Raw genomic sequence first — 26,632 nt, 5'->3', positions numbered from 1 at the left:
GTCAAGAGAGTCTTGCAGGAAGAAATCAAAGGACACTAGACAGTAACTTAAAGCCATAAGAAAAAATAAAGATCTCGATAAAGGTAAATACATGGGCAATTATGGAGATAGCATTATCATAACAATGATTTTTAACTCCACTTTTTGTTCTACATATGATTTAAGATGCTAATATGTTTTCTAAAAGCTATTAGTATAAAAGTTCATATTACTGTAACTTCGGCTTACAGCTTCACATGTTTTCTACATAATTTAAGAGACTAACACATTTAAAATAATTATCAGTGTATGTTTTGGGCACACAATGTAGAATCATGTAATTCTGAGACATCAACAACCAACAGAGGCAGAGGTGAAGATAAAAAGGAACAGAGTTTTCATATGTTATAGAAGTTACACTGATATAAATTCAAATTAGTGTGTTGTAATTTTAGAATTAAAACTCAACTGCCATGGTAACCACAAGGAAACAGCAACAGAATATACACAAAAAGAAATGAGAAAGGAATTTAAACATTTCACTACAAAAAATCAACACAAAAGACAACAGTAATGCAGGAAATAAGGGGCAAAAAAAGCCACAAGGAATAGCGAAGAAATAGTAAAACATAAAAGTCACTCCTTACCAATAATTCTTTTAAATATAAATAGATCAAACCTCCCAATCAAAAGATGGAGATTGGCAGAATGGATAAGAACACATGATCCAACCATATGCTGACTATAAGAGACTCACTCGAGATCCAAAGACACAAACAGATTGAAAGTGAAAGGATGAAAAGATATTCCATGCAAATAGCAACCAAAGGAGAGCAGAGATTGCTGTACTAATAACAGACAAAAGACTTTAAACCAAAAAGGGTTATAAGAGATATCTTGTAAAGTCTTACTCCTTGTAAAGGATATCATATATCAACAAAAGGTGCAATATAGCATGAAGATAGAACAATTATAAACATTTATAATTGTTTATGTACATTTATGCACCTAATAACAGACTGCAAAAATCATGAAGCAAAAACAGAATTGAAAGGAGAAATAAACAGCTCTACAATTACAGTTGGAGACTTAAATACCCATTATTTCAATAATGGATAGAACAACCAGACAGAAGATAAGCAAACAGAGGATTTAACACAATAAACCAACTAGATCTAATAGACATATAGATCATTGTACCCAAAAATGACAGCATAAACACTCTTCTCAAGTACACCAGATATTTTGCAGAATAAACCATGTTAGGCTACAAATCAAGTCTCAACAGATTTCTAAAAAATATTTATTTATTTGGCTGAACTGGGTCTTAGCTACTGCATGGAAGATCTTCAATCCTAGTTGTGGCATACGGGTTCCCTGACCAAGGACTGAACTTGGGCCCTCTGTATATGGTGCATGGAGTGAGTCTTAGCCACTAGACCACCAAGGAACTCCCTCAATAGATTTTAAATGATAGATACTACACAAAGTGTCTTCTCTGATCACAGTAGCACAAATTAATCAAAAACAGAAGTAAAACTGGAAAATTATCAGATTTGTGGAAATTAACTAACACACTTAACCAATGGATTAAATAAGTCACAAGTGAAATCAGAACCTACTTAAGAGATAATACAAACAAAAACAGAACATACCAAAACCTACAGGAAACTGCAAAAGTAGTTTTAAGACAGAAATTTATAGCTATAAAGACTTACATTAAAAAGCAGACCTACAAAAAGAAGACACCAAACCCAAAGCCAGCAGACAGGAAGAAGCAATACAGATTAGAGCAGAGATAAATGAAATAGAGAACAGTAAAACATTACAGAAAAATTTGTAATACCAAAAGTTGGTTCTTCAGAAAAAAACAAAGCTGACAACGCTTTAACTAAATGGACTAAGAAAGATCCAAATTACTAACGTGAGAACTGAAAATAGTAACATTACCACTGATTCTACAGAAATAAAAAGAATGAGAACTCTTTGAATAACTGTATACCAACAAACTGGACACCCTAGATGAAATACACAAATTACTAGAAACTCAAAATCAACAAAAACTGAATAATGAGAAAAGAAGAAACCTGAACAGACCTATAATGAAGTAAGAAGATTCAATACATAACAACAAAAAAAAAACCCTATACAAAGAAAACCCCAGGATCTGATGGCTTCATGGGTGAATTCTACCACGTTTGAAGAAGAACTAAAACCGCTAAGTGTAATATATACCACATTAACAGAATGAAGGGGGGGAAACCCACACAGTCATCTCAACTGATTCAGAAAAAGCGTTTGACAAAAGTCAACACCTTTCATGATAAAAGTGTGAAGGTGTTAGCTGCTCAGTTGTGTCTGACTCTTTGCAACCCCATGTGATGTAGTCTGCCAGGCTCCTCTCTGCATGGAATTCTCCAGGCAAGGATACTAGAGTGGGTAGTCATTTCCTTCTCCATAGGATCTTCCCATCCAGGGATCAAACCCACATCTCCTGCATTGCAGGGAGATTCTTTACTGGCTGAGCCACCAGGGAAGCCCTTTCATGATAAAAACACTCAACAAATTAGGAATAGAAACAAATCACTTCAACATAATAAAAGCCATGTATGAAAATCCCACAACGAACATCATATTCAATAGTAGAAGACTGAAAGGTTTTCCACTACGATTAAGAACAAATAAAGCAAAGATGTCCACTTTTACCACTTCTATTCAACATAGTCCTGGACATCCTAGCCAGAGTAGTTAGGTAAGAAAGAGAAACAAAGGACATCCAAACAGAAAAGGAAGAAGTAAATTTATCTCTGTTCACAGATACAATTTCACGTGTAAAAATCCCTAAAGATTACACACAAAAAACTGTTAAATGAATTCAGCAAAGTAGCAGGATACAAAGTCAACATGAAAAGTTCAATCACATTCCTATATATGAACAATCTGAAAAGGAAATAACAAAAAATCCCATTTTCAGTGACATCACAAAGAATAAAATACTTAGTAATAAATTAACTTACTTACAGAGATTAAAAACTTGTACAATGAAAACTACAACACACTGATAAAAAAATTAAAGATGACATAGACACACATGTCATGTTCATGGACTTCAAGACTTAATATTTATATGTCAAAGCAATCTACAGATTCAATGTAATCCATATAAAAAATCTCAATTACTTGTAGAAATAGATAATCCCATCCTAAAATTCATATGGAATCTCAAGAGACCTTGAACAGTCAAAACTATCCAGAAAAAGAATAAAGCTGGTGGACTCACACTTCTTTTTTTTTGCTGTTTTTGAGCTTTTTATTTTGTACTGTGGTACAGCTGATTAACAACGTTGTGATAGTTTCAGGTGAACAGTGAAGGGACTCAACCATATACATACATGTATCCATTCTTCCCTAAACTCCCCTCCCATCCAGGCTGCCACATAACATTGAGCAGAGTTCCATCACACTTCTTATTTCAAAACTTACTACAAAGCTACCATAGTTGGACAATGTACTGGCATAAAGACCAATGGAACAGAATAAAAAATCCAGCAACACACACACACACATATATATATAGTCGAATGATTTCTGACAAGGTGTTAAGACCATTCAATGGGGCAAAAGACAGTCTTTTCCACAAACGGTAATAGGAAAACTGGATACACACACATAAAAAAATGAAACTGGACTGTTATATAACACCATATACAAAAATTCACTCAAAATGGTTAGACTTATATGTAAGACCTAAAATTTTAAAACTCTTAGAAGAAAATAGAGCTTCATGACACTGAATTTGACATTGATTTCTTGGATATTATACTGAAGGTATACAGAAGAAAAGAAAAAAAAAAAAGCTAACACCACAATAAAAAAAAAACAAAAGAATGGGAGAAAATATATGTAAATCTTATAATTCGTAAGGAGTTAATACCTACAGAGAATTCCTAAAATTCAGCAACAAAAAAACAAACTTGATCAAAAAATGGGCAAAAAACACTTCCCAAAGAAGATTAAAAAAATGGCCAATAAGATGAAAAGATGCTCAACATCATTAATCATACAAATCAAAACTATAATGAGACTCTACCACACACTCACTGAAATAGCTACTATTAAAAAAAAAAGAGAAAATAACAAACGTTGGCAAGGATGTAGAGGAATTAGAGCCTTTATGACTGTTAGTGGGAATGTAAAATGGTACAGTTGCTATGAAAAACAGTATGATGGTTTCTCAGAAAATGAAATGTAAGAATTAGCACAGGATCCAGCAATTCCCCTTCTGAGTATATACCCAAGATAACTGAAAGCAGGGCCTAGAAAATATTTGTACTTTCATGTTCACACAACACAATTTACAATAGCTAAAACATGGAAGCAACTCAAGTGTTTATTAACAGATGAACAGATAAATGTGATGTGTATAGATACATAAAACCACCATACGACCTAGCAATCACACTCATAGGCATATACCCTGAGGAAGCCAAAACTGAAAAAGACACATGTACCCCAATGTTCACTGCAGCACTATTTACAATAGCTAGAACATGGAAACAACCCAGATGTCCACTGACAGATGAGTGGATAAAGAAGTTGTGGTGCATATACACAATGGAATATTACTCAGCCATAAAAAGGAATGAATTTGAGTCAGTTCTAGTGAGATGGATGAACCTAGAACCTATTATACAGAGTGAAGTCAGTCAGAAAGAGAAAGCTAAGTATCATATACTAACGCATATATATATGCAATCTAGAAAAATGGTACCGAAGAATTTATTTACAGGGAAACAGTGGAGAACCAGACATAGAGAACAGACTTCTGTACATGGGGAGAGGGAAGGAGAGGGTGAGATGTATGGAGAGAGTAACATGGAAACTTACATTATCATATGTAAAATAGATAGACAATGGGAATTTGCTTATGTCTTAGGAAACTCAAACAGGGGTTCTATATCAACCTAGAGGGGTGGGATGGGTCGGGAGATGGGAGGGAGGTTCAAGAGGGAGGTGATATATGTATGCCTATGGCTGATTCATGTTGAAGTTTGACAGAGAACAACAAAATTCTATAAAGCAATTACCCTTCAATTAAAAAATAAACCAAAAAAAAAAGGACGCAGAAATGAAGATTCACAAAAAAGACTAGGGATCTAGAGAATATGGAAAGATTAAGTATGTGAAATAAGCTAGGGTAACAACTGAATGAAGCAACTAAGGACAGAGAGGGCTTTTCAGCATCAAGTTTTAAAACAAGACAACAAACAGGAAAGAAGTCAACTTGGAGATAAAAGGCATCAAGAAATTAAAATGGAGAGAGAAAGAACCTGGATATTAAACACAGAATATAAACTTTAAATAAATTAACTTTAATTTTAACATTCTTGAAGATATAGATGAGGTGATTTTCACTGCAAGTCTATACAAATTTAAATTGGTAACACCTTACAACTATGTCCTTATTACAATTAAAATGTACATATCCTTAAGACATTTTCTTGATTGATAACTTGAAAGGTTAAAGATCACAAACAATAAAATAATCAAGTAAATCATGACATAAAAACATAGTTTCTTTTATCTTACTTTTTCTAAGATATACCTTAAATCAATTACTTGATTTCATTTATTTCTGAGAAATAAAAAGATATAAACTGATCACTTCTATCATTAACAACATATCAAGTTGCCCTAAACAGTTACTGAATCTGAATGAAAAAAAGAGAAAATCAAGAAAATCAAAGCCATACCTGTTCCGATGTGTTGGGAAGGTTTTGTTGGATGCATGGCACCATGACAGACATTCTGCTGAACATTACTCTGTGAGTGGATAAGGCCAGTTTGTGTAAAGAACTGATTAAGAGAAGAACAGAGATCAGCAAATTGAACCTGATCTAAAGACCAGTTCTTGAGATCTGCCTGTCTCATACTCTCCATCAAACCTATGAGGAAAACATTAAAAATACTGTTAGCATGGTCCTGCAAACACTGCAAAGAACACAGTAATTTTTTTCTAGCCCTCAAAATTTCCACTGGTAATCTTTTGCTTATGATATTTTGTAAATTATTCAGACTGATTCTTATTTCCCTCAGATCTCTTGTCTGTGACCATCCACTACATCAATTGGCCAAAAGATTTAACTAAGAATTTTACAAAGTGTTGTTTTTAAGCATACTACCAACTATAAAAGAATCACTATATAAGGAGACGCTTATTTCAAAGAAACTTACAATGTACTCAAAAACACATGATTATGTGTATTTGGTTATAAGGCAGAAGGAACCAATACTCACCTTGGAACTGTGAGAGGTCTACATCTGACCAATTAACACTGCTGGCAATTCGACAGCTTTCTTTGAGCATATCAAGTGTTGCATACCAATCATTTGAAACACCTATAAAAATAATATGACAATATTAAGAATCTTGGATAGCGAAAGTTTAAGCTAGCCTTATTCCTGGTATTGGCTGATCCCAATCCAGTTTTACAAATGGATTCAAACCCACTATATCTTGTGTTGGGGCAATCTGTTCTGTGAGACAGGCAGGATTATTTCTCTGCACTTTACAAATAAATGAAATTGAACCTACAGGTGACATAACTTAACAAGGCCACTGTGATGTATCTAAGAATTGAACCCAGTTGTATTCTGCAAAATTCCAAGAGGCCCGATTCATCTTGCAGAAGTCCGTGCACCCTTTGGAGTTCTGCAGTGCAGAGACTGCCTGGTCTGTGAGCAATGTCAGTTAAGCATCTTACCAGAAACCATCAAGACCTATCTTATGAGCACCAAACTTAAAAAAAAAAAATTCAGGGTATGAATCTATCATTCTAAATGAAACACTTGGCAGGAATATGCAAAGAAAGAAAAAGTGGGAACATTCACCAAATACATAAACACAAAGTACTAGACTTCCCTAGTGCCTCAGGCAGTAAAGAATCTGCATGCAATCCAAGAGACCAGGATTTGATCCCTGGGTTGAGAACATCCTCTGGAGAAGGGAATGGCTACCCACTCCAGTATTCTTGCCTGGAGAATTCCAGACAGAGGAACCTGGCAGGCTATGGTCCATAGCACTGCAGAGTTGGACATGACTGAGTGACTAACCACACACACCAGACTAAGCATTTTATATTTGTATTCCCAATATGATCCTCATAACAGCACTGTATACCAGTGTTGTTTTATTTTTATAGATAAAAAATAACAAGACTAAAAGAGTTACTGTACCAAAGATCTAAGAGTCATAATGAAGATTGAAGTGCAGGTCTTTCAGACACACATCTATACTCTTTCTTCTATACCACACTGAATCACAATAGACTACAGACAGACTGTGCATTACATTCTTCTTTAAAATGCTCATTTTCCAGAAGGACAAAGAGTTAAAAACCAAAACCAAAACCTGCAAGGGTTGCTGAGTTTGCTTATGTTACACTAATAAATTGTAATCAAGACAATAATCCAGGTTAATCTATGGATTAAACGACTTACAACTATAGGACTACAGCAGGAAACAGAAAAGAAGACAGATGAGAAGAGTATGGACAGAAAATATATATAAGCCCCAGATAAGAGATTCGAATTCACAGCCAAACACAAGTGAGAAGACCAAAACTTACCAGAATTACAGGATACCTGCTGTGGGGGTGGAGGGGCCTGATGTGTCAACGTCTGATGCGTCTGATGCTGGTGGTTCGGATGGTGCTGTATGTGTTGGTGTGGAGAGGGGTGCTGGGGGTGAGGTGACTGGAGCTGGTTGTGTTGCTGTGGGTGTGGTGCTGGGTGCTGGGGACGCTGTGGATGCTGCGGTAAACCATGCGGTCGATGAGACGGATGTGGAGACGGCTGTGTGTGCATCTGAGGATGTGACAGTGAGACCTGTGCAACCGAATTACTGCCCGTGGTGTTGAGGCCACTGCCGTGACTGTTGGTCAGGCTGCTTTGGTTGCTGTGTGGGTGAGAGCTCACTGTACTGCTGGGAGAGTGCTGATAGGAACAAGAAGTGTGGGACTGCTGGGAAGACTCGGAAGGGATGTTCATCAAACCTGAAAACAGAGGAAGCAAGATCACTGATGGTCAGATTTCAGTTGTATTTAATGACAAACATTTGCAAAATTATTTACAGAGCAAAAGTATATGCTGTCAGGAAGCAATTCTGGTTCAGTTTAACAAGTGCTGATAGAATATCCACCATACCCTGGGCTCTGGGGTTACCGAGAAGAAACATCATTCTCCGTCTTCAATAGCTCATGGTCGAGGGGAAGAGAGGATATCATGTCCAACATTGTAAGCACTAAAGCAAAAGTCATCAGAGGGGATACAGAAACTCTGCTTCTTCCCTGCTTACCTAGGAAGGGGCAACGAAGTACAAAGAAGCCTTCCCCGAAAAGGCAGTATCTGGGTTGTCTTGAAAGATGTGCTGTGCTGTCCTCAGTCGCTCAGTCATGTCCGACTCTTTACAACCCCATGGACTGCAGCCCACCAGGCTCCTCTGAACATGGGGATTCTCCAGGCAAGAATATTGGAGTGGGTTGCCATGCCCTCCTCTAGGGGATCTTCCTAACCCAGGGATCCAGGTCTCCAGCACCACAGGCAGATTCTTTACCGACTGAATCGCCAGGGAAGCCCCTTTAAAGATGACTAACTTAACATGGGAATGATTCCCTTAACATGGGAAAAGAGGAAGAAGTACTGAGACACATTCAAGATGGCTCTCTACAGGTCTGAAGACCTTCGGCAAACGAGGAGAGTAGAAATAAAGCCCATTTATTTCTGATCTCTTTCTGTGACTACTCCAAAAACTTTAAATCCAATATGGCAGTTTAAGGGTTAAGATTACATATTTCTTAATGCCAGAAAAGAAGAATTAAAACCTTTGCACTACAATTTATACACTTGGTAACTCTGGACAGTATTAACCTCGCCAAGTCACAATTACCTCAATTATAAATAGGGATGACAATGGTGCATGCTTCATAGAGTTGTTGTGAGGATTACAAGCCACTAAACTGTGTCTGTCTCAAGAATATTCCATAATAGTAATGAAACAGAGCAGTAGAGATGGCTGTTTGTTTGTTTGTTTTGCTTAGTCTTAAGGATTCTAGCCATCTTGGGCTCAAACACGAGAAATTGTTACCATTGATATTTCAAAGCCAGTATTTTTGTACTGAGATCAGCAAAGCTGGATCTGCTTAGCAAAGTCTTATATAGGGTTTTTTTTTTTTTGGTACTTTTATAGAAAGAAAATTTTTAATACAAAATTTGAGAAAACACATGACTCTTACTTTAACCAGAAAACTAACTTCCTATACAAACTACTGATACGCACCAATATATGTAATATTTACGTATAACATTAACTTTCATAATATTTGTCAGCGATATGTATTAAAATGTAAAGGAAGGGATTTTTGTCTATTTTGTCTACTGCTGTGAACAGGTATACTCTCTGACCTGGAATATAGCTAACCTGCCAAACAAAGCAATGCTTCGATGTTTGAGTTCCCTACTATTTCTGAGTAGTATTCTATGGGCGAATAACAATGAGACATCTTGATTCTACCATATGACTCTGATTAAAATTAAACCAGCAGCTGACAGGACAGTAATACATAAATGCGCCTGAGAAACCCCAACATAAATGCAATAAATCTAGTATTTGGTTGAAATATAATACTGCATCTCAACCAGTATCTCTTTTAGAGTTAAATGTGATTTAAGTATGTTGTACAAAATAAAGACCACTAACTACGATGTTCACTTATAAGTGTCATACGTGAAATTGCAAATTTGGTGCTATCATACTCTAATAGCTATCTCTTTGGTAACCACAGTCAGGACAGAAAAGCAAGGCACATCTACTCTTGTGATGCCACATTTACCACTCAAAACACTTCACATGCTAGACATCACTAACTAATCATGACAGTCCTTCCTACATGCCATAAATGCAGTGTCAGAACACAGTGCTTCAAGATACCAGCAGGAATCAAATGAGGCAGGCACGCATGACGAGATAGATTTCTTATATATACAGACTATAGTAAAGGCACAAAACACATTCAACCCTTATCATGATGGTAATGTTCTAAGATTAAGGAAATATAACAGTGTAATTTGAAAATAATTCTTTAAAAAATTTCAATAAAAAATTAACAAAAAAGTATTAAAACTCACCTTGTTGACTAAGTGACTGCTCAAAAACTGACTTATAAAGGCTCCGAAATGAGGCACTGAGATCTTCAAAATTATATTCTGAGAAAAGTAGTTGTTTGTCTCGTTCTGGAAGGTTGTACTGTGGCTGCTGTTGAGGCGTTAATGACTGAGAAACTGGTTCTGGATGATTTGTCACCTAACAGTAAAAGAAAAAACCTACTAATTTAGTAGCTTTATATCAGAATTGGTTTGTTACATGCAATATGTAACTAAAAATACTAGAACTGAAAATAGAATCCAAAGGAATTAACTTCGCTGTCTTTGGCTTCCCTATCATCTATTAAATTGCATACACATAAACGGCACACCACAAATTGTAACTTGTCTCTTAAAGAATCACAGAAATCTAATCCAATCTCCACATTTCACAGTAGGAGTTAAGTATTCAAAGAAGTTAAAGGAGATTCCCAAGGTCATAATAAGTGATAAGTTAAGCCTGGAACCCTTCTAGTTTCCACAGAAGCAATCTCATGTCAAACACACTATACTCGGAAACTAACATTTCTCATTTGTTTATTCAATTAACCTTTAAGTACTTATATACTGTGAGTATTGCTGAGTCAGACTGTATGACATTGCCCAAAGTAACAGGAACTAACTCTTCATTTGTAGGTAAAAGTTTCTTTTTTAAATGAAACTTAGGGGAAATGAGAAGTGAAGGATAAAAGACAAAGGAGATGCTGAGAAAAACAGATCAGGGCCTTGAGCTCTGAAAGGGAAAAAAAGAGTACCATGAACACCTAAGTAAGAATTATCTCTGAAGATAGCACAACTAGAAATAAAATTAATGAAACATGATCAGCAATATCTCTTAAAGATTATATCAAGCAGTGATAAACTACCATATGTTTTAGTATTTTGCAACATTAAATAAGACACGGGCAGTGACTATAAGTGGGCTTCCCTGGTGGCTCAGATGGTAAAGAATCTGCCTGCAATGCAGGAGACCTGGGTTCAATCCCTGGGTCAGGAAGATCCCCTGGAGAATGGAATGGCAACCCACTCCAGTGTTCTTGCCTGGAGAATCCCATGGACAGAGGAGCCTGGGGGGCTACATACTGTCCATGAGGTCACAAAGAGTCAGATACGACTGAGCAACTTTCACTTTCAGTGACCATAAGTTTATGCAGCCTTTCAAAATGGTATTCACAAGGAGTCTACACTAACCTGAAAAAATATGAATTTTGTGTAAGGCAATGGCTTCACCAACTGGCACTCTGGTGACCTTAAATGTCTCCACACAGGCTATGTAAGCAAGTCTCAATGGCAGAATGACCTAGGCCTTTGAAAATCCTGTGATTACCCCAGAACAAGGGATGATGAGTGGTCTTACAAGGAGCAAATTATTATCTGATATTTTTCATCCATTTTCCTACTTGAGGGAAAGCAGTCCATCTCTCTAACTTGCAGGAATCTGCCAAGAGATGGTTTCTCATCTGCCTGCATGTTCCCAGTTAGGGAGGGGACTTTCTAAGTTACAGCCTTAGGGTACAGCTTCAAGTTGTGTAACAATTTAGGTACAGAATGGACTTTACTCCTCCACAATAGGCACCCATCGCTTGTGTAGTCTCTCATCTGGTTCCTTTGGTTTAGTGTCATCCTGTGGGACGTAGGAAGCTGACACCATAGTCATCTGGCTTATACAGTACACATAAGTAACAGAACTGTCAAAATGCATTTAGCCTTACTGTGTCCTTAAAGGCTCAATCTATGGATACGTGATAAGCCCAACCACAAGCTCACACTGTATTGTTGCTTTAGGAGCTCTTGATGACTGCTTATCTTCTTATTAAATGAAGGAGAAAAAAAAAGTAGTCTACAATGTCTAATTTTTAACAGAGGAGTTTAACCCTCTTAAATGTACTGGAATAACAGACATGTCTGCTCCCACTTCTGTCACTTGTTTCTATAAAGGCTTTTTTTTCTTCTTATATTCTGTAATACTGAATTCTGTATTCTTTGATTTCATTTCACAATTTTCTACTCTAATTATTTTAAAACAACTTAAAATTACTAAATCTTTGCTGAGTTTGCTTCAATGCTCCAACTAGTCCTTTTCTATCATGACTTCATCATTACTGAGTAATTTAATTCACCACCCAATCAGCTAAATATGTAATTTTTTTCAGGAAGGATGCATGAAAACAAGGGTACGATGCTTTCCAAACTCTGTATTAAAGAATTAATGTCTTTTTTTGACTTCACAACTGAATGAAAATTTGGTGGGCATAATATTTATAATTCCAAATCTATTCCCTCAACACTCTGTATAAAAGTGTTCCATTATCTTCTGGCATTTAGTATTATGGAAGAAAAGTATGATTTATGTTTCTCTGAATACCTTTTATTTCTTTTGCTAGAGTATCTATGATTACTTCTGAAATTTAAAAATTTGTCATGATGTGTCTAGATAGTTTTTTCCATTTACATCTTTTTTTTCCTACATTCAATGTGAATTTTAAAAGTTTTTGTTTCCCTCTTGTTATTTTTTAAATTCGGGTCCCCTCTGTCCCTTTTATCTTTTCCCTGTGTAAGCTTTTACCTATTTACTCATCTTGGAACAGAGAGTGATTTGATGAGATCAAATTTGTACCATGAACAGTGTGGTTGGTATGTGACTCTCCTGGGTTCCCTTCTGTCTACTGGGGAAGACAGTTGCAACATGACTTGAAAAGAAGTATCAGATGACAAGGGTCAGCATAGGAGCAAGAAGACTCATACAGGTCCCTTTATAGCATACCTTTGTTTTCTAGACCCAATCTAAAAATACAAGACTGGTAAACAACTGGGTACAAGGTCATCCTAACTTTTGGGGTTTGTAGAATCCTGTTCTCAGATCCACTTCTGGGAAACAAGGTGATATACATATCTTCTAAGCTCTTTTAACCAAGGGCTATAAAATACCGTCAAACACAGCTTTAGAAAAGTAAAGTAAAAACTCTTTTCCTATTCCAATTGTTTTTACTTGGACATGGAACAGATTAAGTAGACCAAAATATACAACATAGTACAACAATATGTTTGTATCTAACTTGCTAAGGTATAATAAAAATCTGTTTTACTTACCTAAGCTAATGATCATTAACTGACCAATGAGAAATATACATACTCTTTATTTGCCTTTCAATTATATTTGGTTCAGTTTTAAGCACTAAATGAGTACTCAGCAAAGGAGTTAACTTCACTAAGACTTACCGGTGTGTAACTATGCACACTTCCAACACTGTTCAAATTAACAGATGCCAAACTCTGATCTGAGAGACTGTTGTTAAGGCTACTGCGTGGGCTATCACTACCATCCTGATCAGTGTTGTACAATGTTACCTACAATGAAAAGAACAGCAACATTTGAAAGAGCAATTCCCACTATAAAAATTACATTTTAAACAACTCTACAAAAATACAACTAACGGGGAATATGGAAGGAAGGCAAAATATTACTGGTCTTTCCTTTAGTGTTTACCTACCCCCAGATCTGTGCTCTACACTCACTAATTCCATGTTCACCACAAAATAATTTACTTTCAAATTGAAGGATATATCCCACCTAGAGGTACGTAAATTCAACTTTCTAAACAGTATAATTAGTTCATCAACATTTAATAAGAGGGGATTATAATAGATTTTTACTGTTAAATATTTCTATAACACATAAACTTATTTTTTCTCAAGCTTTAAGCAAAATAGCTCTTTCCTTTTTTCAAAATCTTAGGCATCAAAAAAAGAATACAAAAAACAGCATTTAGGCATCATGGTGTTCATAATATTGAAAACCAGAAACTTAATCATCCAATACATTTGCAGAATCAATAAATATGTGATCTGATTTTAAAATAATATGCTAACATGTACATTAGACATGAAAGAACTATGTTTCAAACTGTTACTGATGGTTAACTGGCAGGCGGCTGGGTATCCCTTAAGACTTTCATCACTGATTGTACATATTTTTACAATGCTTAAGTCTGTATATAATATGCATTATCATTTTTAATTTGAAACAAGAACAAAAAGATATTTTTAAAAGAGGAAATTAGCCCAACTATATCCTTTAAAGTTCTAGTCATCTGCTACTACTTTCCCTTCTATGCTCCTGCTTTCGTGGGAACAATTACTCCTGCACTGGCAGGCAGTAACTCCAGTGCCACCTAGGAAGCTCCCATTTGATTGTATGGTCTAATTAATTTTTGTTAAATGAAAAATATATATATTTATTTGGCTGCGCAGGGTCTTAGCTGCAGTATGTAGGATCTTCAATCTTTAACATGGCATGTGGTGTCTAGTTCCCTGATCAGGGACCAAATATGGGGCCCCAGTATTGGGAGTTCAGAGTCTTAGCCACTGGACCACCAGGCAAGTCCCCAAACTTTTCTCCAACAGTAGACTGTTAGCAACTTGAGTTCCCCCCAAAATAATCATAAGCAGTGTAATGCTTTCTACTCAGTATACAAATAATACTACTTGCTGAATTTAATGACCAGTTGAGCTATCACCACCGTTCTCTGTCTGTACTAAAAATGGGGTCAAGCCCAATGCTCATCTGTCAAAAGTGAAGGTCGTTCAGTCACGTCCAACTCTTTGTGACCCCATGGATTGTAGCCTGCCAGGTTCCTTTGTCCCTGGAATTCTCCAGGCAAGAATACTGGAGTGGGTAGCCGTTCTCTTCTCCACAGGATCTTTCCAACCCAGGGACTGTACCCAGGTCTCCCACAATGCAGATGGATTCTTTACCTTAGCCCAATAAAACTTAAGTGGGTAGCCTATTCCTTCTCCAGGGGATCTTCTCGACCCAGAGATTGAACTGAAGTCTCCTGCATTGCAGGTGGATTCCTTACCAGCTGAGCTACCAGGAAAGTGAGGCATATATGCCTCTATACTTTAGGTAAAACCAAACTGTCTCACCTTCACATCAGCTAGGAATAAGTATGTGTCTACGAACTAATGAAACTATATAAGGGAAAATGAGAGGAAATAAAACTATGGCAAAGATTTTTCTGGTATTTCCAGTATAAATTTCATTTAAAAAAAATCAACCTTATAGGCTCTTAAACAACAAAATATCAACAAATTACAACCACATCTGTGTGGATCACAATAAACTGTGAAAATTCTTAAAGAGATGAGAATATCAGACCACCTGACCTGTCTCTTGAGAAACCTGTATGCAGGTCAGGAAGCAACAGTTAGAACTGGACATGGAACAACAGACTGGTTCCAAACAGGAAAAGGAGTACATCAAGGCTGTATATTGTCACCCTGCTTATTTAACTTACATGCAGAGTACATCATGAGAAACGCTGGGCTGGAAGAAGCACAAGCTGGAATCAAGATTGCCAGGAGAAATATCAATAATCTCAGATATGCAGATGACACCACCCTTATGGCAGAAAGTGAAGAAGAACTAAAAAGCCTCTTGATGAAAGTGAGAGAGGAGAGTGAAAAAGTTGGCTTAAAGCTCAACATTCAGAAAACTAAGATCATGGCATTTGGTCCCATCACTTCATGGCAAATAGATGGGGAAACAGTGGAAACAGTGTCAGACTTTATTTTTTGGGGCTCCAAAATCACTGCAGATGGTGACTGCAGCCATGAAATTAAAAGATGCTTATTCCTTGGAAGGAAAGTTATGACCAACCTAGCATATTAAAAAGCAGAGACATTACTTTGCCAACAAAGGTCCGGATAGTCAAGGCTATGGTTTTTCCAGTAGTCATGTACGGATGTGCAAGTTGGACTGTGAAAAAAGCTGAGCGCCGAAGAATTGATGTTTTTCAACTGTGGTGTTGGAGAAGACTCTTGAGAGTCCCTTGGACTGCAAGGAGATCCAGCCAGTCCATCCTAAAGGAGATCAGTCCTGGGTGTTCATTGGAAGGACTGATGTTGAAGCTGAAACTCCAATACTTTGGCCACCTCATGCGAAGAGTTGACTCATTGGAAAAGACTCTGATGCTGGGAAGGATTGGGGGCAGGAAGAGAAGGGGACGACAGAGGATGAGATGGCTGGATGGCATCACCGACTCGATGGACATGAGTTTGAGTAAACTCCAGGAGTTGGTGATGCACAGGGAGGCCCGGCGTGCTGCAATTCATGAGGTAGCAAAGAGTCGGACACGACTGAGCGACTGAATTGAACTGGACTATCTATAGTCATTCTGTTGGCTGTTCATTCTGTCCTGTCCATGCTGTTACCTACTACTCAAGTCAGACATACTCCCCATCATCTTAAACAAATCCTCACAACTAAAGAAGGTAACATTGTTACTAAAATGTAACATACAGTAGATATACAAATTATAGTTTGTTAATTAAAAATGCACATATTCATGGAATCATACTCATGTAATCAACAGCAGTTCTCAAACTCTGATCTTAGAAGCCTTTTACAGTCTTAAAAATTAAGCAGTCAAGAAGTTTTTTGATATATTTATCAATAATTGGCACATCAGAAATTAACAATTTTAAGTATTTATTAATCTAAAAATAATAATCACAAACTCAACTATATAACATAAAAAAATTTTCTCTCAATAAATAAGTAAAATCAGAAGGGTGCCACTGTTTTACATTTTTGTAAATCTCAACCCTGGTTTAACAGGAAACAGCTAGATTCTCATATCTGCTTCTACGTTCCATTTGTTGCAATATGTTGTTCAGGTGGAAGAATAGGAAGAAAACCCGGCATCACACACACACACACATATATATACATATGGAAAAAGGGAAGAATATTTTAATAGCCTTTTCAGATAATTGTAAATAGTCTTTTTTGATACTACACAAAAATACGACAAGTGGCAATTTTTAAAAGATTAGTTGCAATGGAGAATCTGAAACCACATGAATAAATTATCATACTCTTCTGCACTATAATCCACTTTCTGCTTTGTATTTTGAATGCATCATTTATGATTTTATAACACTATACATTGATCATTTGGAAAATACTGCTCACTAAGCTTTGCAGATCTTCCAAATACTGACATATCTCATTATACAAAATCAAAACATCATACTTGTTAACATCACCAATAATCTCACTGGAAAAGACTGAAGCTATTAGACTCACTGCAGTGGATATAAGTTTTCCAAACTTACTTGTTTTGCTTAAAAGCTCAAATTTTATCATTGGCAAGAGATACTGTTAATTGTTTTCCTTGAAGTGAGAGGCTTATTCATTTTCAAGAAAGTATCTGCCAAGTACTCAAATCTGAATAATAGTGCCAGTTGGTCTTCCAAGTAAAATCATATCTCCATGAATAGAGCAGCTAGTTCAACACAAATGCTTTTCCTTGAAGCCGCCACACTGTGTTTTACGCATACTTTTCATTTCACTGCACACTCTTAAGAAGATGTGTACTCAAAGGTCACAATTTAATAAAATTATTTTTCCTGCATCACCAAGGATAGTCTGAGGTAAAACCTATGCCTCCTCCCCCCACAATCTGAAGGCTGTGTGGCTGTGAAGAATACAGTGAGTACTAACACAGTCAGTACTGCCTTGACTTGCGCTGTTTACCTGCACTGCTTCTGCTACAACCGTGAAAACACAAAAACAAAGAAAAAGGCAAATAATATTTTCGTATTATCACGGAATCCCAAAAAGAGTATTGGTTAGTCAGGTGTCCACAGATCATAGAACCACTGACATAGAGCACACTGGCACACCAAAAGACCTGCTCATGAACTCCCCCAATCATCGTTCACCAGCCAGTCATTATTCATCCACATTATCTCCTGTTACAGGTAACCATTATACAGACAGCTACCATTAATGATTTGTTTCATACAATGTGTGTATCCTTTTCTATCCTTTTGCAGCAAATTTAGCTAAAGGATTACATAAGTTTTGTTTCATACTGCATTAGTATCAGCTCTTAATCTTTATTACTCCCTTCATCCCACTGTTAAAAATTTGGGTTTTTTTTTTTTTTCACACAATTGAGAACTTTATATTAAGGTCTCTGATACATCTGAAATTGATTTCTGTGAACAAAAAAATTTCACTTTACTACTGACTCAGCATCATTTGTTGAAAGACATCACTGAACTCTGTTCCACAAGTCTGTCTGTCTATTCTTATGCCAATATTACACTTTCAATTATTATAGCTTTACTCTTGATATCTTGAAGTATAAATCCTCTTTTATCTTTTTCTTCAATTACCATTTCCCATTTATATTTATATAAAGTCTCATTTATATTTCAAAATTAGCTGTTCATTTTCTACTAACTTCCTTTTCCTAAAAAAAGCATTGTGGAATTTTGACTGGGATATTAAATCTACTGACTTCTTTACAATAATCTTCTTTACGAAAACTACATATCTACTAATTCATACCCTTTCTTCTCTTAGGAATACAGTTTTTTTTGTGTGTAGAATTAATCTTGCATTCAATCCTAGCTATCTCAGAGATATTGTGGGCTTGGTTTCAGACCACAGCAATAAAGGAAATATCAAAATAAAGTGAGTCACACAATTTTTTTGGCTTCCTAGTGCATAAAAAAGTCATGCTTACACTGTACTAAGTCTATGAAGTGTGTTAACAGCATTATGTCTAAAGGAACAATGTACATACCTTAATTTAAAAGTACTTTATTAGCTAAAAAAAACCCAAAAAACTAACCATCAGTTGAAAACACAGTGCTGCCAGAAAACTTCAATTTGTAAAAAGTGCAGTATCCGGGTAGTGTAATACAGCAAAGCACAATAAAACAAGGTATCACTATACTTGATGTTTTTGAATGCTAATGTAAGCATTACCTTCTAAATTTTGTTTTCTGTCTATGGCTAATACAAAGAAATACGAATGACTTCCAAAATCCAACACTGATCTAATATTGACACCTTTGTAAATTCATTTTTTAATTCTAAGAGTTTATCTATAGATTCTTTTGAGTTTTCTGTATGAACAATCATGTCATCTGTGAGTGACAGCTTTACTTCTGACTTCCCAAATTTTAAACTTGTTCTCTTTTCATAACTAATTTCTCCTCTCCTTGTCTGAACACTATGACTGTCAAATATTTTACTTTTATGTGTTACAAATCTACAATTTGTTTTTGGAGTTTTTGCTTTACACAGTTATCTCTTAAACCCATTGACTCCAGGTCACAACTTCAGTTAATACTCCATGTTACAACTCCAGTCATAATAACTGGACCACCAGGAGGTCTCCCACCCAGTTTATTTTTCAACTCAAACATAATTTTTATCCCTAAAGATTTTGATTTGGGTTTTTAAATGTCTTCCATGTGTCTATACACATATTCAACCTGAACTTCCATAAAATATACTTATAACAGTTCCCCCTACCGCCTAGCCTCGGGCTTTACTGAGATGATGTAACTGACATATGACATTGTGTAAGTTTAAGGTGTAGTTTGATATATATTACAAAATCACTACCATCACAGCATTAGCTTACACCTCCATCACCTCACAGGATCATCATTCCTTTTAATGGCAAGAACATTTAAGATCTAATTTCCCAGAAACTTTTCTGTATGTAACAGTGCTGTATTATCATGCATGTAATCACCAAGCTATATAGTAGATTCCCAAAACTTAACCATCTTATAACAAAAAACTCCCTGTGACCATATCCCCATTCCTCCCCACCCCCTAGGCCCACACTACCACCATTCTACTCTGTTTTTCTGAGTCTGGCCTTTTAAGATTCCACATGTAAGTAGTATCATCATATAGTATTTGTCTTTCTCTACATGACTTGTTTCAGTTAGCATAAGCCTTCAAGGTCCATCCATTTCGTCACGAATAGCAGGATTTCTGTCTCATGGCTGAGCATTATTCCATTATAAATTATGTACCACATTTTCTTTATCCATTCATCTGTTGATGGACACTTAGGTTATTCCATATCTTGGCTCATGGTAACTGTTTTAATGTTCTCTTCTACTAGTTCTATCGTGTGTCATTTCTGGGTCAGTTCTAACTGACTGATAATTCTCATTATGGACTGTTTTTTACTGCTTCTTTGACGGCTTGGTAACTTTTTATTGAATGCTGGACTACTGTGAATTTACATTATAAGTGCTTTATTTTTATATTCCTCTTAATGTTCTTGGGCTTTATTCTGGGACACAGTTAAATTATCTGACAACAGGAATAAAATACTGTTACATGCTATATCATGGATGAACTTTGAAAATGTGTTTAGTGAAAGAAGGTGGACATAAAAGGCCATATATTCTGCAATTCCACTTTTATGAAAGGTCCAGAATACGCAAATACAGTTTTAGAAAATATATTAATGGTTACCAGGGGATGGAGGAGATGGGAAATGAATGATAAGGGGTATGGAATTTTCTTTTGGGAGAAATGAAAATGTTCTGGAACTAGATGATAATTAATGGTTGTACAACCTTGTGGATATACCAAAAACCACTGATTGTAAACTTCAAAACGGTGAATTTATGGATTTTGAATTGTAACTGGAAAAAAAATTAATTTGAAAAAGGTTATTACTTTAAAACAGTTTGAGCCTTCTGGGTTTTTCTTTTAAAATGTGTAAGTAGGACCAGATCAGTATTTTAAACTAGGGCCAATTTTGTTCCACTATGAGGGCAAAAGACTGAGTTAGAAAGCATCTCACTGTGTGGTGGGAACAGTAACTATTTCTGGCCCTATGAATCTCAATGACTGCTGACACCAATCCTTACAGGTGGTTCTTTCCTCAGTCTCAATAATTACCTTCAAGTACCCAGTTGATAGGGCTTCCCTGGTGGCTCAGATGGTAAAGCGTCTGCCTGCAATGCGGGAGACCCAAGTTCAATCCCTGGGTCGGGAAGATCCCATGGAGAAGGAAATGGCAACCCACTCCAGTACTCTTGCCTGGAAAATTTCCATGGACTGTGGAGCCTGGTAGGCTACAGTCCGGAAGACTCAAGAGGAACCCTCTATATAACTCTGTAATTCCTTCTCCTTGCAGCTCTCTCCTCTCTGACATGCCGCCCTGTGAACTCTAGCCACCAAGTTCTCCTGGCTCTACCTCCTCAACTCAGGGAGATCTTTGTGTTCTGGAAACTTTCTCCAGGCAGTAATCTAGTACAACCACAGGACTCACTTTGTTCACCATTTCTCAGGGGATAACTGTCCTTATGGCCCAATCTCTTGAAAACCATTGTTTCATATACATTGTCTATTTTTTCAGTTGTCTGAAGTAACAAATTAAGTCTATACCCTGCTATTCCACCTTGGCTAGAAACAAATTATCTACTTTATTAAGCTTTTATAAAGAACTGAATTTCTGTTTGCTGAGGCAGGCTTCTGTACACCTGCTTTCTACTTCACTGACCTCTATTTTTATGTCCTCCTCCTTCGAATTTATTTTGCTCTTTTCTAGATGCTTAAATTGTTAATATTCCATCTTTACTGTATTCTACTACATGCAATTAAGGCTAATATTTTGTATTCTACAAGCTTTGATATTTCACATTTCTGTTTTTCATCAATCCAACTATTTTCTAATTTCTGTAATGATTCTTTCTTGATCCACGGGTTGTATAATTATATTGCTTATTTTGCAAACTTTGGGTGATTTTCCCGTTACTTCCTTGCTATTATTTCTATCTTTAACTCCACTGCATTTGAAAATACTCACTGTATGTTGTTGGTTTCTGAAATTTGCTGAGAATCACTTTAATGGTCTAACACAAGTCAGTATAACATGATCAATTTTGGTAATTATTCCATGCATACGTTAAAAAAAGTCTATTCTACAACTGTTGGATAAGACATTCTATATATCAGTTGAGTCAAATTTCCTAATTTTGTAGTTCAATTCCTTTAAATATCTTGAATAGGATTTTTCTGATTTTTGTGTTTTGGTATTGATCTGCTGTTTCACGATTTCTAGAGACATGTTATGGAGAAGGAAATGGCAACCCACTCACTCCAGTACTCTTGCCTGGAAAATCCCATGGACAGAGGAGCCTGGTAGGCTACAGTCCATGGGGTTGCTAAGAGTCTGACAAGACTGAGCGACTTCACTTTCACTTTTCACTTTCATGCAATGGAGAAGGAAATGGCAACCCACTCCAGTATTCTTGCCTGGAGAATCCCAGGGACAGAGGAGCCTGGTGGGCTGCCATCTATGGGGTTGCACAGAGTTGGACACAACTGAAGTGACCTAGCAGCAGCAGCAGAGACATGTTAATATCTACCTCACTGATCAAAGATCTGTCCATGTCTTCTTTTAGTCCTGCCAGGTTTTGAGGCTGTTACTAAGCATATGCAAATTTAGTAGTGTTACAGTTAATTACCGAAGTGGTCCTTTTCCAAAAATAAATCTTTGTTTTTAGTGAGGTGTCTTCTTTTACAATGTATCTTTTGTAAGTAGAACATAGTTTGATTTTTCTATTTCCATCCAGTCTGACAATCTTTAGCATTTTTAAAAAATTGAAGTTATTTGATTTACAATGTTGTATTAGTTTCTGGTGTGCAGCAAAGTGATTCAGTTATACACACACACATATATGCTTTTTCACATTCTTTTCCATTATACTTTACTATAAGGTATTGAATATAGTTCCCTGAGCTTTACAGTAAGATCTTGTTGTTTATTTTATATATAGTAGTGTATATCTGCTAATCCAAAACTCTTTATTTTATCCCTTCCTCACTCCCTTTTCCCTTTGGTAACCATAACTTTGTTTTTCACATCTGTCAGTCTGTTTCAAATACGTTCACTTATGTCATATCTTCGACTCCACATGTAAGTGATATCATAGGATACTTGTCTAGAACTTTCTGACTTACTTCACTTGGCATGATAACTTCTAGGTCCACCCATGTTGCTGCAAATGGCATTATTTCATTCTTTTTTACAACTGAGTAGTATTTCACTGTATATACATACCACTCTTCTTTATCCATTCCTCTGTCAATGGACGTTTAGGCTGCTTCCAGGTTTTGGCTATTGTGAACAGTCAATGAACGAACACTGGGCTGCATGTGTCCTTTTGGATCACATTTTTCTCCAGATATATGCCTAGGAGTAGGATTGCAGGGTCACATGGTAGCTCTAGTCTCAGTTTTTAAGGAACCTCCATACTGTTCTCCATAGTAGCTGTACAAATTTACATTCCCACCATCAGTGTACAAGGGTTCCCTTCTCTCTACCCTTCTCCAGCAATTACTGTTTGTGAAATTTTGATGATAGCCATTCTGGGTGGTGTGAAGTGATATCTCATTGTAGTTCTGATTCACATTTCTCTAGTAATTAGCAGCGTTGAACATCTTTTCATGTGCCTAATGTCCATCTGTATGCCTTCTTTGGAGAAATGTCTATTTAGGTCTTCTGTCCATTTTTTGAGTGGGTTGTTTTGACACTGTTGAGTGTCATGAGCTCTTTGTAAATTTTGGAGACTAATCCCTTATCTGTCACATCATTTGCAAACATTTTCTCCCAATCTGTGGGTTGTCTTTACGGTTTATTGTTTGCTGTGCAAAAGCTCCTGAGTGTAAGTAGGTCCCATTTGTTTCCTTTTGTTTTTATTTCCATTATACCAGGAGATGGAATGAAAAAGATATTGCTGTGATTTATGTCAGAGAGTGTTCTGCCTATGTTTTCCTCTAATTTTATAGCATCCTGTCTTATAAATAGGTTTTTAATCCATTTTGAGCTTATTTTTCTGTATGGAGTTAAAGAATGATCTAATTTCACTGTTTTACATGTAGCTGTCCGGTTTTCCCAGCACCATTTGTTGAAGAGACTGTCTTTCCAACGTTGTATAGTCTTGCCTCCTCTGTCATAGATTAATTGACCACAGGTGCAAATGTTTATTTCTGGGTTTTCTATCCTATTCCATTGATCTATATTTCTATTTTTGTCCCAGTACAAATATTATTTTGATTAATTAACTTTGTAGTATAATCTGATGTCAGGGAGCTTGATTCCTCTAGTTCCTTTTTTTCTTTCTCAAGATGGAGCAAGTGCCCTTTAACTTCATGGCTGCAGCCACCATCTGCAGTGATTTTGGAGCCCCCCAAAATACAATCTGTCACTGCCTCCACTTTTCCCACATCTATTTGCCATGAAGTGATGGATCCAGATGCCATGATCTTAGTTTCTTTATTGTTGAATTTCAAGTGAGTTTTTTCACTCTCCTCTCTCTCAAGAGGCTCTTCAGTTCCTCTTCACTTTCTGTCATTACTCAAGAGACTATCTTTTCTCAATTGTGTATTCTTGCCTCTTTAGTCCAGATTAATTGACTATGGTGGGTGGATTTATTTCTGGGCTCTGTATTCTGTTCCACTGATCCACAAGTATGTTTTTCTGTCAATATCATGCTGTTTTGATTACAACAGCTTTGCAGTATTGTCTGAAATCTGGGAAGGTTATGCTTCTAGCTTTGTTCTTTTTCCTCAGGTTTACTTTGGCAATTTTGTTTCTTTTATGGTTCCACATAAATTTTAGGATTATTCTAGTTCTGTGAAAAACATTATGGGTAATTTTATAGGGATCACATTAAGTATGTAGACTGCTTTGAATAGTATAGCGATTTTAAACATATAGTGCATATACTGATCCATTCTTGTGACCCTGAGATGAATCCAACTTGATCCTAGTATCATCCTCAGTCGCTTAGTAACGTCCAACTCTTTCACAACCAGGGACTGTAGCCTGCTAAGACTTCTCTGTCCATGGGATTATCCTGGCAAGAATATTGGAGTGGGTTGCTATTTCCTTCTCTAGGGGATCTTCCCAATCCAGATAAAAACCCATGTCTCCTATGGCTCCTGCATTGGCAAGTAGATTCTGTTATCACTGAGTCACCTAAGAATTTTTATGTATTCTTCAATCTGGCTTGCTAATATTTTGTTGACAATTTTTGCATCTATATGAATCAAAGATATTGTCCTGTAATTTTCTTTTTTGTTATTGTCTATGTCTGGTTTTGGTATCCCAGTGATAACAGCTTCATAGAATGACTTTGGAATAGTTCCCCCTTTCCAATCTTTTGGAAGAGTTCCCCCTTTTCAATCTTTTAGAAGAGTTTGAGAAGAACTGGTATAAATTCTTGGTGTGGCTGGTAGATTTCTTCAGTGAAGCCATCTGGTCCTAGACTGTTGTCTGCAGTGAGTCTTTTTCTTTTTCTTTACAGATTCTATTTCACTTCTGGTGTATTATGTATTTCTTCTTGATTCAGTTTTGGTAGGCTGTATTTTTCTAGAAACTTGTCCATTTCTTAGTATAGTTCAAAGTATTTTATGGTTTTTTGCATTTCTGCAGTATCAGTTATTACTTCTCTTTCATTTCTCACTTTATTTGGGTCCTCTCTTCTGCTTGGTGACCCTGGCCAGAAGTTTGTTAATATTGTTTACTAAACCCTTTCACAGAACCAGCTCTTGGTTTTATTGATTTTTTTCCTCCTGTTTTTTTTTAAATTTCTATTTACTATTTCTTTCCTTCTGCTGACTTTAGGTTTTGTTTATTCTTTTTCTAATTCTTTTAGATGGTAGGTTGTTTGAGACTTTTCTTATTCTTTTGAGGAAGGCCTGTATCACTATGATCTTCCCTCTAAGAACTGCTTTGCTGAATCCCATAGATTTTGTATGGTTGTTATTTGTCTCAAGGTATTTTTAAATTTCTTTGATTTCATTGTGGATGAGTTGGTTGTTTAGCCTTCATATAATCTTTTTTTTTCTTCCTCATTTCTCTTTCTACAGTTGGGTTTCTAGTTTCATGCTGTTGTGGTCAGAAAAGATTCTTTGGCTTTTAAATTGAATATTCAGTGCATTTACATTTAATGTATTTCCTAATGCAATTAGATTTAAATACTATTTATTTTCCTGTGTTCCCATTTCTTCTCAGTTCATTTTTTTTCTCCTTTCTTGGCTACTTTGGATTAACCAAGGATTTATTATTTTTCCTTACTTGGTAATATTCTTTTACTGTTGTAGTAACCTAGAGCAGTGGTTTATAAGGCAAGGAACCTGAACCAATACAAGACCAATATATAAGAACTTGAAAGAAATGCAGTTTTTCAGACCTCAATCCAGACTCAGAGAATCAGAAATTTTCAGAGTAGGGTCCAGGAATCTGAGTTTTTAACAAGCATTCCTAGTTATTCTGATATATGCTGACGTATTAAGAATCAGTACCCTCTATTTTACTACATGTCTTTGAGTGAGTACTTTTTACTACTTGCCACACAATGCAAAGACATTAAGTACATGTATTTCCTATCTTACCCTAGTACTGTTATGTACTTTTTAAGTTCTGCAAGTATTTTAGACTTCAAATCACTGTGTTATACAACAGCACTGCTATTGTTTTAATCACTCAATACATATTTATATTTACTGACATATTCTTTTGGTCTTCTTCATTCTTTTCTGCACAGAGCAATTTTCCTTCTATGTGAAAAACTAACCTCCTTTAATTTTTTTAATACAGGTGAACTA

The 26,632-nt window shown here is 36.2% G+C and overlaps 1 protein-coding gene across 23 annotated transcripts in view; it reads right to left on the bottom strand.

Annotated features, from left to right (window-relative positions):
* The window catches only part of FOXJ3 (forkhead box J3), a 228,997-nt gene that overhangs the window by 9,198 nt on the left and 193,167 nt on the right, over positions 1–26,632 (bottom strand). For all 23 annotated transcript variants that reach the window (XM_081492333.1, XM_081492325.1, XM_081492320.1 and 20 more), the window contains 5 exons: positions 13,399–13,527; positions 10,165–10,339; positions 7,608–8,033; positions 6,277–6,378; positions 5,733–5,924 (listed from right to left, as the gene is read on the bottom strand). In XM_081492333.1, coding sequence (XP_081348459.1) covers positions 5,733–5,924; positions 6,277–6,378; positions 7,608–8,033; positions 10,165–10,339; positions 13,399–13,527 — 1,024 coding nt within the window. The remainder of the gene's footprint in view (positions 1–5,732; positions 5,925–6,276; positions 6,379–7,607; positions 8,034–10,164; positions 10,340–13,398; positions 13,528–26,632) is intronic.

Source organism: Giraffa tippelskirchi, chromosome 5 (assembly GCF_054371585.1).
Source record: "Giraffa tippelskirchi isolate mGirTip1 chromosome 5, T2T-mGirTip1v1.2.pri, whole genome shotgun sequence".
NCBI classification, from domain to species: Eukaryota; Metazoa; Chordata; class Mammalia; order Artiodactyla; family Giraffidae; genus Giraffa; species Giraffa tippelskirchi.
This window is presented reverse-complemented; position numbering and strand designations above follow the sequence as displayed.